The sequence below is a fragment of the Monodelphis domestica genome, chromosome 2 (assembly GCF_027887165.1).
Source record: "Monodelphis domestica isolate mMonDom1 chromosome 2, mMonDom1.pri, whole genome shotgun sequence".
Taxonomy (NCBI): domain Eukaryota; kingdom Metazoa; phylum Chordata; class Mammalia; order Didelphimorphia; family Didelphidae; genus Monodelphis; species Monodelphis domestica.
In genome coordinates, this window is record NC_077228.1 from 62,426,299 (window position 1) to 62,447,774 (window position 21,476).

The 21,476-nt window shown below is 35.8% G+C and overlaps 1 protein-coding gene across 16 annotated transcripts in view; it reads left to right on the forward strand.

The window, feature by feature from the left end:
- The window catches only part of DCAF6 (DDB1 and CUL4 associated factor 6), a 162,690-nt gene that overhangs the window by 64,804 nt on the left and 76,410 nt on the right, over positions 1-21,476 (forward strand). For all 16 annotated transcript variants that reach the window (XM_007480727.3, XM_007480726.3, XM_056815500.1 and 13 more), the window contains exons 7-10: positions 89-303; positions 13,317-13,410; positions 16,582-16,701; positions 18,499-18,759. In XM_007480727.3, coding sequence (XP_007480789.1) covers positions 89-303; positions 13,317-13,410; positions 16,582-16,701; positions 18,499-18,759 — 690 coding nt within the window. The remainder of the gene's footprint in view (positions 1-88; positions 304-13,316; positions 13,411-16,581; positions 16,702-18,498; positions 18,760-21,476) is intronic.

The following is a 21,476-nucleotide window of genomic DNA, read 5'->3' on the forward strand; positions in this document are numbered from 1 at the left end:
CAATCAAGGATATAATTCAAATGTTTGTGTCTTTTTTGTAACTGTATTTATAAAAACATGAATTTTCAACATTTTTTTTTACATTTAGGGAATTATGCTGGTCGTGGGACTACAGGAATGGTTGCTCGTTTTGTTCCTCCCCATCTTAATAATAAATCTTGTAGAGTTACATCTCTATGTTATAGTGAAGATGGCCAGGAGATCCTTGTTAGTTATTCTTCTGATTACATCTATCTGTTTGACCCTAAAGATGACACTGCACGAGAGCTTAAAACTCCTTCTTCTGAAGAGAGGAGAGAAGAGGTAAGAAATTCGATTCCATGAGCATTGAATAATTGCCTGCATCTATGACAAACCACAGTGCCTAGCTGGGGGTAGAAGGGGTGGGGTGAGGGGGTAGTGTTACAAAATGATTCTGTTCAATGTTCTTGAATTTGAAGTCAGGAGAGACAGACATCAGGAAGAGTAGATTGTGAGCTGAATCTGGCATTAAAGCTTCTGTGTTTGAATCCTTAAACAAATCCCCTAACTCCTCTGCAAGTTAGCATCTGAGTATAAAATGACACAGTTGGGGGCTAGATGTCCTTCTAGGTCCCTTCTAGCCCTATCAATGGTTTTCAATATCAGTCTACAAGCATATAAGTGCCTACTATGAGCTGGTGCACTGTACAAGGTATTAAGGACAAAAAAAATGGATATGAAAGTCTCTGCCCTTACGGACCTTGCATTCTATTGGACAAGACACAGACACAAAGATAAATATATACAAAACAAATGTAAGGTCAATTTGGGGAGAGAAAGAGCCTAGTAACTGAGAGATCAGGAAAGACTTCCCATAAAAAGTTTTCAGTGAACTGAGTTTTGAAGGAAATAAATTCTAAAAAGACAAGACTATCTTCCAGGTATGGGGATATCCAGTGTATTTGATAGCAAACATGGATAGAAGGAAAGATTGTTAGTGTTAAAGTTGATTTTAAAATAATGAGATTGCATGTCTCTATATATACACATATGCAATTTGTAAAACGATTTGTATATGCCCATCCACAAGTAGAATCTGCTTTATTCACAGTTTTCCTTATGTTCTTATGTCTTTTCAACAATTATGAAACTGTGATCAAGTGAATGCCCTCTCCTCTTTAATTCCAAAGGACAGAATGACAGAATTTAAAGGAACCCTGGCAATCATCTTGTCCAATTCATACACAAATGAATCCCCACTCAAACAAATGATTATGTAGCTCCTGATGGAAGATCTTTAAAGTTGGAACCCCGCCACCACCACCACCACCCTCTCCCCTTTCAGCAAACACACTTCTCTTCTCGAGGCAGCCCCTTGTACTTGCAGACAGATCTGATTGTGAGGACATTTTTCTCAACAAGAAGCCAAAATGAGCCTCTTTGGGACTTTTCCCATTGCTCCCTGCTCTGCCCTCTAGGAATCAACTGAACAAGTCTATGCCTTTATAGGACAGTTCCTTCCTCTCTTCCTTGAGTCTTCTCTTCAGGCTAAACATGTTTCTTCAATATCCCTTCCTTTAGCTGATCCTCATAGGGCTTAGAATCAAGATACTTAACTTCCCTTTCTACCCCTCCCCTTCTCCTCTGGACACTCTTCATCCTCTCAATGTCCTTTCTTCAGCAGTGGGCTCAGAACCAAACATCATGCTCTAGATGTGGTTTGAGAGGGCAGAATGCTGTGGTTCTCTCTCTTCCTATTCCTGGAATCTGCCCTTCTCAATGGAGCCCAAGATCACTTTTAGCTTTTTGGCTGTTGCAGCATTCTGCTAACTCTTCTTAAGCTTGCTGTCCATTAAAGCCTCTAGATCTTTTCTAGTCAAATTACATGCCTCTCCCATTTTATACTTGTGCTATTGATATCTTCTTTCCCCAAGTGCATTCAGCTCAGGAATGTTGCGCATCAAAATCCTTTTGCATCCTAACTTCAGTGATTTACTCATTCCACTTAGCTTCTTGTCTAATGTTAATTCGATCAGTATTCCCTTGTCTAAGTCATTGATATAAATGTTAAGCAACACAGGACCAAATCCCTGGGGTGCATAGAGACATTGAACTATTTCTGAATCCATATGACTATATTATCTAATCCACATTTTCCCATCTTTTCCACACTAGTATGAGATTCTTTATCAAAAGCTTTGTTGAAATGTAGGTGGACATCCACAAAAGTAGGTAAATTATATTCCCAGCTCAAATCTCACCATCTGCCAGAGCTTCTCAGGCCCCCCTACTTAATGCCTTCCTTATTAAAGTACATCCAGTTGATTGATTGAATTAACATTCATCAGCAAACTCTTCTCTTTCCTTTTTTGAAAAATGGAACATTTACCTTTCTCCAGTCTTATATCAATGTCACTGACAGTGACTGAGCAATCACTTCTGTCAAGTTTTTCTGGATCATTAAATGATGGTATTTATCTGGGGCAGGTGGCTAGAATTAATCAGATACTTGGAGTATCTTAGTTATTTTTGTTCTGTCATTTCCAGCATAAATATATTCTCCTTAGTAGAGAAATCAGAATTGGGAAGCTCTGCCTTTTCCCTGTTGGAAGTTATTGTCCTCTCTACCCCAAGCAGGGACCATATTCCTTTTGTGATCCTTTTTCCTTCAGAATAGCTTTAAAAAATCCAAAATACTTTTTTATTGTCCTTAGCTTCCCTTGCCAGCTTCAGATCATCCTGAGCTTCAGTTTTATTGACACTTTTTATAAGATCATATTACATTCTTATATTCATTCTTTGCAGCCTAGCATTAGTTCTAAGATAGAAAAGCAGCAATGGCTTAACAATTGAAGTTATGTTACTTGCCTAGAGTCACACAGCTAGGAATTGACTGAGACCAGATTTGAACCCAGATCCTGACAATTCCAGGCCTAGCACTCTATTCACTTTGTTATCTAATTGGCCCTGCATTTCTTTTTTGCTGTCTACATGCTTAGTGATTTCTCTTTATATTCACATTGGTTGTTTTAAACATAGCTCATTTTTCTTTCTCATTGGAATTTTTTTCTTTTGTGTCTTCAGAATTTTTCTTGAGAATCATCATCCCTGGATTGAAGCATTTTAGTCCATGAAACTATACCTTTGCCTTGAATTTTTAAACTTTTCTTTTCCCAAACCTAGAATGCAGGTTAGAATAATTCTAGCTTTCCTCTGGTGCTCATAATCTTCCGTTTGGATCCATATTCAAATTCTCTCTCATACACAGAGGAGACAGGCTGATAAATTATAGAATCAAGATAGGACCTAGAGGAGGAAGGGACCTTAGAGATCATCTCCTATAACAACTCCCACCTCCTTAATTTATAGAATAGGAATGAATGTTAAGCCCAGAGAGCTTAAGGGATCAGTCACATTGGGAAGAAGTGACAAATCCTAGGGCATCAAATTCATTGGGTAATGTAAGAAATTAAATTTAGGTTTTATGTTAAATATAAAAGTTCTATAGTAATATTGTGGTCGCTGATCAGACTATGGAAACCTGCCATTGATTGATAAACATTGTGGGTCTGTGATTAATAATTGTGTCTGATTCCAGGAGAAGGGATCAGAAAAGAGCCATTATACAGTGCAAAGAAGCACAAGGTCAAGGAGATCAACAACCCTTGTGAGATTAATGAGATCTGTGCCAAGACAGAGGACTTGTTTGAAGTTCGAGGTAGCAGCTGTATGACATATGTCAGATGCAAGTCTTCCCTGGGCCACATTCCAACAAGTACCTTAGTTTGGCTGCCATTTTGGCTCCCCTATTTCTGAGAGTGAAGGTAAAATCAGACCAGGGAATGATACTTCCCTTTTACACCAAAATCTAGTCCTTTATTCTCTCACAGTGTAGCTGACTAGCAGTTACAAAATATTCTAACATGGGTTGACCACATGAAAGGGAAGTTGAGGACTGAGGGAATTTGGATTGAAGGGTTCAAAGATTAAGATGGGGCAAGACATAAAGAAGGTAAAGAGAGACACAGAGACACAGGATATTTCAACATGGCATTCAGCCTGTCGGTGCTCCTCTGATGGTTATGAGAGAGAGGGCTACAGGTGAATACAGTTTTTATTGAAGTTCCAAGGAATGAGGAATAGGCGATAGTTAATCAAACATGTGATATGGTAGAGAATTTAACAACAGTTTGGTAAACAACAACAAGATGAAAGACAAAGAGGTTAAGACAATGTAGTGGCTAATGCCCAGCCCAGAGGTTCATTTGACCTTTGGACTCAGGTGTGAGGAGGGTCAGAATACCATAAAATTTGAGTCCCAATTCATTTCAAGGATCCAGAAATCAATTATTTGAAATATTAGAAATATATCATAAGTCTGGTATGTAAAAATTAAGATTAGTCTCAATAAATAAAAACATTATATTTTAGGAGATTTATTAATGATCATTAGAAATCAAGGAATAAAGAAGATACAAAATAAAGACCATTTGCCCATGGCTGATCAGCCAATTAAACACCCACCTTACCACCACCAAGCTCAGGACAGGACATAAAGAGGTGGGACCCTCCACATCCCCGCCTAAAATTCCGTCTACAGGAAGTACATAATGACAGGATTTTGGTGGGCTCCTGGGAAATGTAGTTCTTTTTTAGTGTAACAGATTTTCAGTTATACATTCCCCCTTGAAATCCGTGGAAGACTAGTCTCTCCAATAGATCTGGTAAACATAACCAACTTTGAAATTACAATAATTTGACAATAAAGGAAAAGAGAATAAAATCAATGATTGCTAGTCTCATTGACAAAAAGCCAGTTAGGGGACAGTCCCCTTCGGCATAAGAGTATGCACACAAAACAAATGCATTCAACCCCACACATTTCAAATTATCACATCCCAAAGATCACTCTGGATCTTCTGGTGCAGTCTTTGGAGGCATCTTCATGGTGCCTTCTCCAAACAGTTCACTTTCTGGATTCAGAGAGGTAGCATGTTTCTTATCCTAAAATTACTCTAAAAAAGAATTTAAACTTTGCATTTTAGAATAATAATACATTCCTCCCCTTCCCTGAAGAGGGTGTTGAAAACACAGGGATCACTTAAGGATGCATGGCTGAGTTATGAGGTATATGAATAAGAGATAAGGAATATCTATAAGAATAAGAGAATATGATAAGAGAAATCAAAAACATTTAAAAAATCCAAAGAAAAAAGAAAAAATAATTTCTGGATGGTATAGACCATACAAGTCTTATGTGTAAAAATTTTAAGTAAAGGAAAATAAACCTATAACAGGTCGTTGAATCAGGGCCCAATTAATGTGATTTATGTAATTTTCCCAATTCCCCAAATCTGCACTTTCCCAATCATCAGTCAGACCTACAGAAAGTTTTACCATACAATGAAAGACAGTATAGGGACTAGATGATAGGAGCCAGGTAGGAGCCAAATTTGAAATACTTGGTAGAATGTGGGACAAGGAAGACCTGCCTTTGATATGTATCAAAACAGCCACAACCTGGAATCTCAAACAAGTTCAAGCCCTCTTGTCTTGGCTCAAAATTTCATCAATCCCATTGGGATTTGTTGGTCTCTTTGATCTTGTGCTCAATTGGCTCTATGCATTTTAGCTTTGTGCTTCTTTGGCACTGTGCAATGGCTCTTTTTGTATTCCCTTCTCCTGGAATCAGACAAAATCATTAAGCAAAGTCCCATAATTTTTTTTAAACAATCAGTGGTATCATTTTTATAGTCTAAAGCTTTTTGAGTATTCATTAATATTAGAACAAATGTATTTTAAACTTACATTACTGCAAAATAAAAAAAATTAAAGAAAAATCTCAATATTGTTGACATGTGCTTCAAATGCAAAAAGGAGAGAAAAAATAAAATTGAGATACTATATTGCACATGCAAGGAAAAACAATAATAAAAAAGAGTTTTAAAAATAAAAAATATATGGCTTACAATCAGTGACACACTGTGTCAGCCAGGGAGAGGTAGAATACAAAGGTTCCTCACCAAAAAAATAAGATCCATTTCCTTTTTAACTTAACCACTATGAGAGTACAAATGATTTTCAGAATAAAGCAGTAATACAGTAGATAATGCACATTCAAAAAAAGTACCAAAGTGCCACAGGCAAGGTCCAGCCTTACTCACGACTCCAGGGGTTCCCGACAGGTGGCGAACCATCAGTCATGAAAATAACAAACAGAAGACAGCTGTATCTTTACAGCCATGGGAATGCTTTGCATCTGATAGCTGCTTCTCTATCCCTAGGCTTGATGTTTAATTTTATACCCATTTTCTTGGCACACAGATATATTACCTAACACACATGTCTAAATAGAGATAATTGTAAAAGTGATACATTAACTTTTAACAAATCACTTGATTAACATTCTATATTCTTGTATTGTGATTATAGATTCTTGATAGCATAAAGGTGTCACGCAAGATAAATGATTTTGCCACAGGTAGCTTAATTTTCTCATTACTCTGTGAGTTTTGAGCTTACAATCAAGGAAAATTACTTATTATTTTTAATAAAATGGAATAATTAATCATAAGTTCTTAAAAGACAATTCAACAATCATATTGAGGCTGAGAGGTACTAGGGACACAATTCAAATTTAATATTAGACTGATCATTTCTCAGGCTTTACTAGGGAGTTTCTGAGTTACTGGTTTGTGAAATCGAGTCACTGGGGCATATTGAAGCTTAGTGTACCTGTATGTTTTGTATGAGCCTTTATGATTGATTTGTGTGCTGACTTCATGAGAATAAGTTTCTGTGAGTGGGAAAGTTCTGGACTTGGCTAGTAGCTGCTATTTTTTTTTTAAATATATTTTATTTGATCATTTCCAAGCATTATTCGTTAAAGACATAGATCATTTTCTTTTCCTCCCCCCCACCCCCCATAGCCGACGCGTAAGTCCATTGGGCATTAGATGTTTTCTTGATTTGAACCCATTGCTTTGTTGATAGTATTTGCATTAGAGTGTTCATTTAGAGTCTATCCTCTGTCATGTCCCCTCAACCTCTGTATTCAGGCAGTTGCTTTTTCTCGGTGTTTCCACTCCCATAGTTTATCCTTTGCTTATGAATGGTGTTTTTTTCTCCTGGATCCCTGCAAGTTGTTCAGGGACATTACACCGCCACTAATGGAGAAGTCCATTACGTTCGATTATACCACAGTGTATTAGTCTCTGTGTACAATGTTCTCCTGGCTCTGCTCCTCTCGCTCTGCATCACTTCCTGGAGGTTGTTCCAGTCTCCATGGAACTCCTCCACTTTATTATTCCTTTTAGCACAATAGTATTCCATCACCAACATATACCACAGTTTGTTCAGCCATTCCCCAATTGATGGGCATCCCCTCGTTTTCCAGTTTTGGGCCACCACAAAAAAAAAAATTATGTACTTAAGTAAAAGTTAACCCATGGTAGTCTTTTGAGATTGGGTTTGAGGGTCTGATCTTTTGGTGATGTTTTGGGGAATTAGGGTACAGGTATTTTGCTCTTGCATTATTCCTTCTGAGACTAGGGGGGATAATAATCATGTCAATTCCATAAGTAAGGGATATTGATGAGAGAGGTTATGCAAAGGGGATAGAGTGGGCAGTCAAATCTTGTCAAGGGCCACTCTGTGACCTCCTTAGCTACCACACGTGACTTTGTCAAGGCGTCATGGCCTGATGGCTCCCAGCACCAAAGTCCCCAAAATTCACAATAACCCAGTTAATTACAATAGCAAACAAATCCATTATCATATTTCTTATATATATATAGCTGTATGACAAAAAAAACCCCTATGAACTGATGGATATTTGTCACAATTTTTACAGACATAGAAAATCTTTCAACCTTGGCAAATATATTTTTAAACAAAGTAAAACTTATTTGGGTCTAGAAATCACCAAGAAATCTAGATTGTTCTGGTGGAAGTAAATTAAACTGAAGAGTTTTGCAGGAGCTCTTTTTGGCTTCCTGCTTCATAGAAACATTTTGTTAGGAACATCTCTTTTGTTTCTCTGCCTTTAATACAACATTCTTTATAATATAAATATTTTTTAAAATCATCCATTCAGAAACCACTAGTTAATTGAAATTATTTCTAACGACCCCTTAAAATTACCATTTAAATTCTTTACTCACTAAAATTTTCAAAGATTGTTAACCAGGTTGAGTCTATCCATCATCTATGTGACAATTAACAAATGCAAAATGTAAGAAAAAAAGCTGTTTATGGGCTTTTACAATATTTTGCAATATTTTGTTCAATATAGGGGAAAGGTAACAAAATATATCTAAAAGTTAAAACACAGTAGACTAAACTGATTCAGTGTAACAGAATAGTATTGAATACATTAACATGTGAATTTAAAACAACAAAATTAAATCTTAAAGCAGACAATCAGCAAAATACAATAAAATACAGAGACTTTCATAAAACAATGGAGTCTGAAAAGGCTTAAAATTTTCACCTCCCATCTCTTTAAAATTTCTTTATCCGTTTAGATTCCTTTTGTCAGAACGGTGGTATTTCCCATAGTGAGAAGAGAACATGGGATTGAGGAATCTGAAACTGGATTAGAGACTGGGTAGGCCGAAATGGCAATGGGTTGTAGGGAGAAGAATTTTTCCCCTGAACCTCAGGCAAGATAAGTAAAAGGATCAGTGCACTCATGAAAAAGCATCATAAAGCTGGAAGCTGTTTGAAATCGGTAATGCACTGCTCTTTCAAAGAGTGTGCCATACTTGTAATTTACTTCCTGTTTGGAAGAGTAACTTCCTTCTTCCTCCCTGAGGTAAAACTCTAGGGAGAAGCTTGTTTCCCTAGCCACATGAAGAGGGAGTTAAGAGGCTAATCGTGGCCTAAGGAAAATATATCCTGGTTTTTACCATTTACCTGGAGAGTAGCTCCAAGTTTGTGAGTTCTGAAGACACCACAGCAGCTACCAGCAATCTGGGACTGGGGGCTGGGGCTGGTGCTGGGGCCAGAGTTCAGGAGGAAGCACTATCAGCAATGTCAGAGGCAGCAGCAAGGAACTGAGGATCATGAACTTGAGCAGATGGGTGAGAGAAATGGTTTATCTCTTCTTTGCCAAGAGTCCCCTGGCTAAAAGTAGCCTAGCCAGTAGGGAGAGTGATTAGGCAAACAGTAGGGAAAGAAAAAGGCAGCAGCTCCAAAGAGAGTTCGGAGTTTGAGAGCGTGGGTGGGATGGGTGAAAAGAAATGTGGCTTTAAAAAATTTTATCTAAGATAGCTTAAAAATTGAGAGGTTCTTCTCCAACTAGTGGTTGCCATCAATGTAAAAATTAAAATAAATCTCAAATAATAAAATATTATATTTTAGGAAATTAATTAATAATCATTAGAAATCAAGGAATAAAGAGGATATAAAAAAAAGACCATGTGCCCATGGCTGATCAGCTAGTTCAAACGCCCGCCGTATCACCACCAAGTTCAGGACAGGAAGTAAAGAGGCAAGACCCTCCACATCCCTGCCTAATATCCCTTGTCTACAGGAAGTACGTAATGACAGGAAGGTGATGGGCTCCCGGGAAATGTAGTTCTTTTTTTAGGGTAACAGATTTTCAATTATATAGGTATATGAACATATTGCTCAGAAGAGTCAGCTATTGAATGCATCTTTAATACTTTCATGATTTGTTTATACCTAGAACTCATATATAAGTATGGCAACTTTTTGCAGTTCTTGCTGCCAATGGCTAAGTGCAATATTACTGCATTTGTCCTATAGACTTGTAGGGCAAAGATCACTTTAATTGGACCCTGATTTAAGAACCTGTTGTAGATTTATTCTTTTTTACTCAGAAATTTTTATATACATAAATTTTGATATTTTGGTTTTAATTTTGATTTTCTTTTCTCTCAAAGTTTAATTTTTTTCTTCTATTTGTTTTTCTTTTTTTATGTTTTTGATTTTTCTTTTGACACCTGACTCAAATACCGCATAACTCAACCATGTATCCTGAGTTAATACGAGTCAACACCCTCCTCAGGGAGATTGTATAATTTTCATAAAATCTAAGACTTAAATATTTTGAGAGAATTTTCAGGAAAAAAAGCTCAGTAACACCTTGAATCAAGAAAATGAACTGTTCAGAGAAAGTGCCATAATGAAACCTCCATCCACTGCATCAGAAGATCCAGAATGATGTAACTGATTGAACACATTTATTCTGAATGTAAATTCTTATGCCAAAGGGGACTGCCCCCTACTTGGCTTTTTTTGTCAGTATGCCTAGCAAATGTTGGTTTTTCTCTCTATCTCTTTTATTTCCCTCTTATCTTTAACTATTATAGTTTCCTTTAGAAAGTGCAATATTGTATGCACCTCTAGCTAGAAGCTCTTTAGAGGTATAAGCTGGTTATGTTAAATGATTCATTCGGGAGACTAGTCTCCCAAAGAATCACAGGGGATTGTGAAGAGTGAATCAAACTTTCTTCTACCAATCAACAGTTTTTAAGTTACTCAATCAAAAACTTAAGCACTCCTACTTAACACTAAGTAAGAGTGTGTTCACAAGTCACTTGCTAAAGTAGGTGACAACTCCAGAGGCCATGGCCCTCCCCTTGGACAGTGGGAGGCAAATTGAAAGATGGCAGTTGGTTCCCATAAAGTAGAAGAAGGGACAGGAAGTGACTTGGAAAAAGGACTATAAAAAGTCCTGAACTTCCTGTCGAAGGGTCTTTGGTCTTCGGCTTCACTTCAAGCTAGGACCTTGGCTCTTGGACTGCTTCTTGGAGGACTGCTCCTGGATTTTCTCCATTGGACTTCGGTGTTGGAGGACTTCGCCTTGGTAGGTGAATAGCTGGACTTCCTTTCCTGGCTTCTGGAGAGATTGGTTCCAGAGAGGCCTTCCTTTCCTGGAGGAGGCTGCGTTGGTAGAACCATTGCTGAGGATACCACCAGACTTCTGGCTGAGAATTACTAGAAAATCCACATGGGAACAAGAGACATGATGAAGCCCTGCCAAGGCTGAGCCCCACACCGGAGCAGGGCTTAGGGTGATAGGCTAGATAATTCTCTACCTTCTTCTTACATTTTCCCACTTTCAGTCTTTCCACATCTTTGTAAATAACACTACTAAAGGTCATTTTGACTTTAGTTATAATATCCTTAGATAGGCAATGACAATATTACTATAAAATTCTCATATTAACATAAAACCTAAATTTTAAATTCTTACAGTAAATAAAACAAAATATTGAATAGCTAGAAGAGAGTATACTCAATAAAGCTTAGTATGTTTCTTGTTAGAAAAAGAAGGAAATTGAAGTAAATAGTAATATACTTTATTTACACAATAGATTTTGAGTGGGCTTTTATGATGCAGTTACAGAAATTGTTGTATTTGTCCTATTTGGATAAGCCCTTAAATTTCAATTTGCCATTTTTATTTTACAAAAATTCATATTGATTTTCTTCAAATATTTTAACTGTCTCTTTTCATAGCACTGTTTAGGTGAATTTGATCAAAAATTTGTTTCCCTCAACCACATTTCTTCTATTGTCTCCTTAGAGTGACATTTTCATATCATAAGAGGCATGTGAGTAGAGAGCTATCCTCAAGTCCAGGAAGATCAGGATTCAAGTTCTGCCTCTGACATAAACTGACCTGTGATCCTGACCAATTCACCTAGCCTGTTAGGGCTTTAGACAACTCTCTCCAGACTCTTTTAAGTTGCAGAGGAACTGCACTGGTAGGAGCCTCACCTAGGAGTGACATCATAGACCTAATTCCTATTTCTCTTGCTTTTTTTAAAACCCTTACCTTCCATCTTAGAATCAATACTATGTATTGGCTCCAAGGCATAAGAACAGTAAGGGCTAGGCAGTGGGGGTTAAGTGACTTGTTCAAGGTCACCCAGCTAGGATGTGTCTGAGACCAGATTTGAACCCAGACCACTCTGACTCTCAATCTACTGGGTCACCCAGCTTCCCCTCCCCTCTAGTCTTACAAAATCTTTTTTCATTTCACTTATCTCAATGTATTCCATTCCTTCTTGTTAGACCTCTCCCTTTTCATTTTTCTTCTCTTCTACCCTTGTTTTCTCATGCTTCCCTCCTTTCATTTTTTCTTTTTCCCCCTTTGAATGTTTTCTCACAGTTGAGCTTTTGCTCCTGTCCCCAGATATACTCGCATAGTCACCACCTCATCACATCCTGCCTCAGCTAAATGATCTCAAAGATGTCAAATTGAGAGCACTCCTAATTGAAAGACCCTGTTAATTAGTCTTGCTTTTCCTAGAACTTTGAATCTCTTCTGCTTTAAAACTATGAAGCAGTGTTATGTGTATGCCTAATGAACTCCTTTCTTTCCATTTTAAGAACGATTAGGATGAAATAGGTTATTAAGGGCATTGGGTTTGCTGTCAATGTGTTCAGTATCACCTGAAATGGGGAACAGAAGAATATGAGCATAGCTGGTGTTGATAAAAGTTTGGGGGATGGGGTCAGGGGAGCAATACTAAGAGGAAGAACTGCTAAGGAAAGCCATAGTAATCACAAAAGGAAAGGGGTAGGTGATGGGCTAATCAGGCTCAGAAAGGGGCAGGCAAAGCAGCCAAATGGCAGAAAGCTGGGTTTCCCCACCACATAATAAGAGCTGCTATGCATTCTCCAAACCATCATTTCCTTTCTGGTCCCAGGTGGGAGTAGTGGAAGGCATTTCATAGAAAAGGCTAAATGGGTTTTTTTTTTAGAACAGGCAAATGCTTTTTTTATTATTTAGTGAATACTGCAGAAAAATATAAAAGTTGTCCTATTATCAGGAGAATCTTCCTAGATGAAATAGATTAGAAATAAGAGATAATGAAGATAAATGAAACCTGAAAGTTGACATAGCCTAAATTCAAGCAGGTTAACCCTGTTAGCACAGGAAAATGCTAAAAAAAATGCTCTTGAATGCACTTTGGGCAAGAGCCAGAGATTAGAAATTCTTGTCTAGCCTAATGGTCACACATTGTCCAAATGCACATCAATGACAAACAGGCTTATAGTATATTGCTGGTTGAAGAACGAAAGTATTAGGTATGAGCCTCTCAGAATATGCTCAGTCTATCACTGGAGTGATGTGTGCTCTTATGGCTTTTCAGCTTTGTGCTTCTTTCATTTATAATATTTAATCAATGTCTTTTAACATGAGAGTTTGTTAAATATTTGTTTATTCATGAATCACTTTAGCATATTGACACTTAAAAGGGAAGCAAGGTAGATAATTATTTCTTACAATTAGCTTGTGGTTTGGGACCAAATGAATAATTTTCTTTTTATATAGATTTGAAATTTGTTCAGTGACCTTATCCTTGTCTTCCAAGTTACGACAGCCTCCCGTTAAACGCTTGAGACTTCGTGGTGACTGGTCAGATACTGGACCTAGAGCTCGGCCTGAGAGTGAGAGAGAGCGAGATGGTAATTATGCTTTGAGTTTTTATATCCAATAGTTTGAGATTACCAAGACTAAATGAGAATTTGTCTGTTTTAATAGAATCAAAAAAATAAGCCAGATTTAAGGTGATTTTCATGCAGATCAAGTTTGCATCTATATTTGTAAGCCTTACCTTCATAATTCTTGTACCTCAAATGTCAGTTGGATAACCAATGAAATTATGCTAGTTGTGTGCAATTGTTACATGCTATTGCTCTTTGCAACTGTTATTTAACATTTTATAGTATGTTCATAATATTTTCCTTCCAGGTTTTAATGAGATTAAAACATGTGTCCTTTTGTAATTTTTTTTGGTTCAAGCATGATTTTTTTACAAAATCTCATTTGAGCAATAATATTAAGCAACAATAGCAAAGAATTGCAGGCTTTTAAAGCCAAATGGTAAACATCCCAAGTTCTTTCAACCAGTCTTTATCTGGCATGTTTTCTAGTGTTTCATCCCCACTTCCTTCCAGGTGTGGCCAGATCCAAGCAGAATGCAGAATATAAAAGAATTGTCAGAAAATTTGTTCTAGAAAGTGTTTCTTTTAAGCCACTGGGGTTGCATTAACTTTTAACTACTACATAACACTGTTGACTTAATTGAATTTTGACTCTACTATAATACCTGGCTTTGTTGTTGGTTTTTTTTTTTTTAACAAAAAGTGATACTGAACCACACCTACTCCATCTTGTGTTTCTGAAGTTGTTATTTTGGAATCCAGGTGTAGAATTTAACCTTTATCTCTACTAAAACTCTCAGAGGTTTTCATATGACAGGTTAACTGACCCTTCAGACATTGTGTCAAAGGCAGATTTAATAAGGATAGTACCTTTTACACTTTTACCAAGCTCTTGTTAAAAATATTAACTGCTATAAAGCCAAGGACTGATCCATAAGACACTCCTAGAAACCTCTTTTCAAGTAGACAAAGAGCCATTAATTATTATGCTTTGTGTTCCAATTATTCAACCAATTCTTAATCTACACAATTGTATTGTCACTTAGCTTGTCCTTTCCATCATACCCAAGTCTGGCACCAGAGGTTTTGTCAAATACTTTGCTATAGCATAAACTTCATATATCTGTTATAGGCCCCTAATCAAAAGCCTGTCAAAAAAGGAAATGAAGTTAATCTGAGATGATATATTCTCAGTGAAATCATGCTGGCATTTAATAGTTAGTTTTTTCCATTTCTGAATGCTCAGAAACTATTCCCTTAAAAATACTGTGTCCTAAAATCTACTAGTATCAATCTTACCAGCTTATAGCTGTTAGATTCCACCCTCCAACATTTTTTGAAAATTCAGGCATTTACCATTCTCCCAGCCTCCAGCATATTTCCCATTCTTTAGGTTCTTTCAGAGATTGATGATGGCAGATCAGCAGTTATAGCTGCCATTTTTTCAATGCTCTAGGATGGTATTCATCCAGTTTGGTGACTTGAAGCTGCCACCTCACTGAATCCTCCTGTGTCTTAGTGTTGCACTCTCTCCAAACTTTTATGTTCTCTTCCCAATCCAAAAATAACTCCTCTTGGATCCTTTTGTTTGCTTCTCTGAGTACCTAAAAAATAAATATCCTTCTGTTGGCTTTACCATTTTTTTCCAGCTCCCTTTTATTCTGCTTTTTAGCAGTCTTCATACATTTCTTACTTCTTCTTTGCATTTGTCCCTAGTTATTTCAATTTGTTTCCTTCTTTGATACATGTTTTACATTTGAGTCTGTCCCTGAGCAACCTATGCCTCCATTTCAGTTTCTTTAAACAGATCCCTTTTTTCTTACTCATTGAAGTTATGTTGGCTTTAGTCTACAATTTAACTTGTACCTCCCTTCTTACTTGGGATGACTTCCCCCAAAAATATTATCATTCAATCTTATCCATCTTTACTATGAAGCCTTTGAATTTAGCTCTCATAAAATTGGGAGTGCATAATTAGCCCAAATCACACTTTTCTCTCTTTTTCTCTCACAGTCTCCTGGATGGTATGATATCACTTGTCCTAAGTATTTCTCTTATTTCTGTGTTAGAATCCACTTCCTTTTCACTGGTCAGAATCATATCTGGAATATCAGTTTCTCTTATAATTTCCTCTCCCTTTTAGAGCATGATGAAAACTTTGGTGTTCTGTGATATTAAGAGTATAGATTCTCTTTTTCATGGCTATTCCAAATACCCAAAACTAATTTATTTTTCTTAGAGAAGAAGCCAAAAAAAAAACACCCAGCAGAAACACCTAATACTAACAATAAGAAATATACCTTTTTTCCTTTCCTTTTTTAACTAAAACTTTGTTTGCTTGTTATATAGCACACCCCACAAAACCAAAGTAATGATAATAGGATGCTGTTGGGTTATAGTCTTTAAAGTGTGTTCCATTAAATGAGTTCCTATTGAAGATCTCAACACCATTTTTATACTGATAAACTCAAATGGCAGCATTGTGTGTAAGATGAGCTCTAGACTTGGAATTAGATGCCATTATTTGCCATGTGATTTGGGCAAGTGACTTTACATCTTTGAGTGTCTACATCTTTTGGGGATAATGATACTCACACTATGTACCTCATAGATATACAGCAAGTAACTTGCTTTATAAACAAAGTGGCATAAAATTTTTTAACTATTAGAAATAAAGATATTTTGTCATCTCCTAAAACTTTGATTAGAGGCAAAAATGTTTCTCAATATAATGTCTGTATTTTTAAAAATATAATTACAATACATAATTGATAGGAAATGCTGTAAAAAGGGTAATTAAGACCATAGAAAGATAGTCATTGCTGCCATTGTATTAGGACATAGGCAGAAAAAAGGCTCCCTCATCTTATTTCTAAGCCCAAAAATTCAGTTGTAAAGAAAAGGTAATTCTATTACCACTTCTTTAAGTGTTAGGGATAACTGTGGAATTTGCATATGTCCAATACAGATGAGGCTTAGTGACTTGTTAAGAAATGCTTTTTATTAGTTACTTTAGTTTTGGTAAAACTCTAACAATATATTTTACTGTTTCACTGATTATCTTTGCAAAAGGGCATATTTTTCTCCATATGTATATTCATTAAATTTGAAAAAGTTCCCCCAGGAATTTCCAGTGGTATTTATGTTTAAAGAACAGATCTTGAATGATTTAGAAACATTTTATTATTCTAGGAGAGCAAAGTCCTAATGTCTCATTGATGCAGAGGATGTCAGATATGTTATCAAGATGGTTTGAAGAAGCTAGTGAAGTTGCTCAAAGCAATAGAGGACGAGGACGATCTCGGTCTAGAGGTAAATTTTTTTAATATTAATCATGTATTTCAAAAAATTACCAAAGAGAAACTATCAATGTGAAAAATAGTAAAACTTTTTATTAGCCTCATATTGGCCATGATTCCAAAATTCTGATTGGGAGCAGCATAGACCAAAATTCTAATTGAGGAAGGAAAGGAATGCTGCTTTTTGCTTCTTGGCTTCTCTAGTTCTTTTCCTCTTTTCAGAGAACAACAAAAATATGAGATCACTCAGATCAAGTTCTTTTATAAGAAATAGGAAACTGCAGGCTTTCCCCATGCTTGTATCTTCCAGCATTTAATAGTTTCTCCTTTTTAGTTATTAATTATAGTTCAAATCATTCAGATCCTCAAACAAAAAATCTAGCTCAATTTTATATCATTTGCTTTTAAATAAGCTAGTTATTTAAATTTATGATGGTGCTTTAATGGGAATATTTAAATCATAGTCATTGAGTCAATGTGCAGAATTAGAATTAATAGAAAATTAAATATGGAAGTATTCCTCATATTCCATGTACATTTTGGTTAATAAGAAAAGTTGGAAAGAGCACTGGAAAGGACTTAGAGAATCCTGCTTTTAATCCTGATTCTACTACTACTTATGCTGTATATGATTTTGGATAAGTCACTTCATCCCTATGAGATTAATTTTCTTTATTTACAAAAATTAGAGATTTAGACTAGATGACCTTGTATAATTAGAATTTTGTACCCCAGGACTCTGTTTCCCAGAATCCCCTTTTCATCCTTATGTTTTGGAGATAAGGTTTCTGTAACCTGACCCTCTTGCTCTCTTCTCCCACTATCATGGCCAGGAAAACTTCTCTTTACCTGGGTTCTTTCTATTTCCTCTACTTCAAGTGATTACTGATAAATCTTATAAAATATAATACTTGGAGTTACCAGATATTAATTTTAATCTTACAACCTTAAAGGTTCCAGCTGTAGATTCTATGATTCTATCATCTGTGAACCTACTTCCTTCTAATTTTTTCCCACTAAATTGAGATTTAGGAAACAAAGGAAATAGCCTTCTTTTTAAATTTTTATTATTCACATGATTATACCTGTTCTTAACCTATTAATGTTAATCGAGTTGTTAATAGCTGGATTACTTTATTATTCAATTATAGCAAATTTGGGACCATAGATTGATGCTATTCGGGGCTATTTGACCACTGAATGCCAACTGGGGATATCAGGTCTGGAAAAAGTGTGGACATCATTTAGTCATGGGATCATAAGGATTTAGAAGGAACTTTAGAGATTATTTGATCCAACACCTTCATTTTGTGGATGAGGAGCCTGACATTCAGGGAGGTCAGCTAAGTTGCTTACACTTTCATAGCTAGCTGGGGCCAGAGCTAGACCCAAGACTGTGACCTCAGGTTATTATATTTCTGAGCTTGATGGTTGACAGATAAATGCTATTGCACCTAAAGGACATTGGGTAATAATAATGTATGGGTGTGTCACTCTCAATCTCTCTATTTTAAAAACTGTTAAATCTTTTGTTCATCGATTTGCTCTAGGACATTATTTAACTAGCTCTCATTTGTAGGAGACAGTCATTTGGCCCCACCATAGAGAACCAAGTAGAATGATTTTTGTTTCCACTGAATTAGTAAATTTTGCTAAACTGCCCTTAGTAACTGAAAGTTTTGTCTTCTTAAAACTATGGTATTCTTTCTTTTCTTCCCCTTCTTCTGTTTCCTGAAGATGTGTCAAAAGTTTTTGTTTACAGAGAGATCATTTTAAAATTAAATCTGCATTGCATATGTATTTGTTGAAGGAGGGACGAATCAGTCAGATGTTCCTGCTGTTCCTACTGGCCCATCAAGTGCTGAATTAGAAGTGGGTGAAACCTCAATGGAAGTGGACACTCCTGCAGAGCAGTTTATTCAGTCATCTTCCTCTTCTACTATGTCAGCTCAGGCACCTTCAACATCATCTTCCACAGAAAGCCCTCGTTCAACATCTTTGCTATCTTCTCCAGACACTGAACAGAGACTATCCTTAGAAGCTTCTGGAAACCATTCACATCATCAGTCTGGTGAGAATGATATACTCTAAGTAGGCAATGGCTTATCATGTTTTCCAATAATAAGAATTTCTCCTTTCTAGGACATGCTTAGAAGATGCTAAAAATTTTGTCAGTTCTTGCTAGAGTAATTGACCAGAAGGACCTGAATGTATGTGTACATTTGCTTTCATAGAAATCGTGAGTCCTTAATTAAACATTATACATGCTTCTGTTTCCTTAATATTTTTAATGTCTTGAAGGAAAATACTTTTTAATAATAAAATTCTAAAAAATATTGTTAAAGAAAGTTAATTTCCCACATGAGGAATAAAACTTGATATATTTTTAGAATCCTAATTATTGTCTTTGAAGAAATGGCATATTTTATGATACTGTTTTATAATCCTATACCAAAATATTATTTTCTCTTGAAAATTGTCTATGGGATCTACTTAAAGAATATTTTACCCTGTATTTACCTTAACTGTGTTGGAATAAATGCTTGTTTTACTAGTACATGATATCAGAAAACAAGTGTACTACTAGACCCCATTATGACATACCAAATTATTTCCTTAGTACCATAGTTCTTCATGGCCATTTTCAGCATCACAGCTGTCCTACCTTTCTCCTCCCCAAAATTCCTACCAAAAAAAAAATCAAATAGACAAATATATGTTAAAGCATTTTCTGAGGACATTTCTTTTTTTTTTTTAACCCTTACCTTCCATCTTGGAGTCAATATTGCTTCCATAGAAACTGACAACTAGATCACAAAAAAAATGGGATGTTTTGAAATAAACTATTTTATCAGTATCCCATTTTTGGTGATTCCCTGTCAGATTCCTTGGAAATAGAAGACAGAACCATGGTTTTATCCATCTTGTAGATCACAAAGGCATTCTCTCAAATCAGATTTTTCAGTGGAATTCAGTCAAATTACATTTTAATTTAAGGGCATTAAAATAAAAAGTTTTCTAAGAAGAAATAACTGTAAAGTTTATTTTTCAAAGTAGATTCTCATACTTGTTTAAAACTTGTCAGTTATATGAAACATTTTAATGGCAAATGTCATTTTTAAAGTAAATGACATTCTGAAACAATATTAGCTAGCTTATTCTCAATAATCTATTTTCAGGGTAATTTAGCCAAGGATATTATGCAGTTTAGCGTATTAGATGTTCAGTGAATAGTGCCTGAACTTAATTGTTCAATTTAATTATTCAAGTATCCTTGATTTCCTTGTTATGGGCACTCCTTCCACTAAGAGTTTGCAATTCTCTATTCCTTAGGGGATAATCTTCCTTTGTTGCTGTGCTACACTGCTATTCTGCCCCATCTCCCCCCAAAAAATTCATTGTTTGTTGATATGGTGATTAGACTTTCTGAATTTAGCTAGATAGACTCTCACGTGACTAAGACACATTCTCTTACTAGGTCTTTATTCAAGCTTTTCTAGCTTGATAAAGAACCTGCCAAAACTTGAATAGCTTTTAAGAACCTAAGGTCATTTTTATAAGACTATATGACTTGAAAAGAGTAGGTTTCCTATTAAAGCATTTGGAAATTTTTTTAAGTCTTTGAATTTTTATTTTTAAGTGTATGGTTTTAAAATGTAATACTTTCATTTATATTGATGAATCACTTTTCACCTGAAATATTTACCATATTAGGAATTGCCATTTAAAGTAAAGTATAACCATCTTTGCGATGAAATAATCATTATTTTAAAACTGGACAATTTCTTGAATATAAAATTAAATAGGAAGTTAGAAAAAAGCAAAACCTTTTTTGGTTAGCTAAAACTGCCACAAAATAATTTTTCCAGAACACCAAGAATGTAGCTTATCCCTGAAGTTTCCCTGAAGCAAAGGAGATAAACTGCTTGTCATTCACTTAGGAAACCTTAAGACCTGGTATGTACACAAAGGCTTATCCAACAGGAAAGCCCCTTTACTTACATTTTTTATTTCCTTTCTCCATTCCCATTCACATTGCATCTAAATTGAGATGGATTTGTGGATAGGAGAGATCAAAATGACAAGCAAATACAAGTTTTGAATCTAGGTTCAGCTGTCTTCTACCCTTACCAACCCAAATTAGAATCAAGATGGATATGGGCCTAGAGGACAGTGCCACTAATGGTTCTTCTTTAGGTGCAATAAGAATTCTTAAAACCTATCTTTTAATGTAGCATAAGTCCTACTCCAGATCTCCTGAATTCCTTCAAGACTTCTCTCCCTTCCCTCTTCCCTTCTCTAGGATTTAGGGCATTTGGCTGAAGTATATATAAATTAAATATATTAAGCTCCTCTGTTCCTCCCTCTGTGTTAGGCACTGGCTTTAGGTGAAATTTGCTTCTAAGTGACGAATTGGACCATGGCTACTCAAACTACATTGTGACTGGTTGTATAAATACTGGGAAATTAATGCTTTTGGGAGAGATAAAATTGTCATGTTACCTATGTGTCAGTGTAGTGGAAAGTTGCTTAACTGTTACATGTTCAGTCACTATCATTTATTTTATCTCCCATATTCTTCCTCAAAAGCGTCTTATCTAAATATCCAAATCATTCTTGCCTAAAACCATAGATCATAAAGTCTTGAATCAATTTAGTTATCTTATATGCATTTCCCCTTAAACTTTTAATGAAGACTGTCTTCTCAGATTACAAAAGCCATATTCTTTGAGTAAAAAAAGTAGAATATATATGAGTTGAAAACAATACAAATTAAATTTCTGTAAA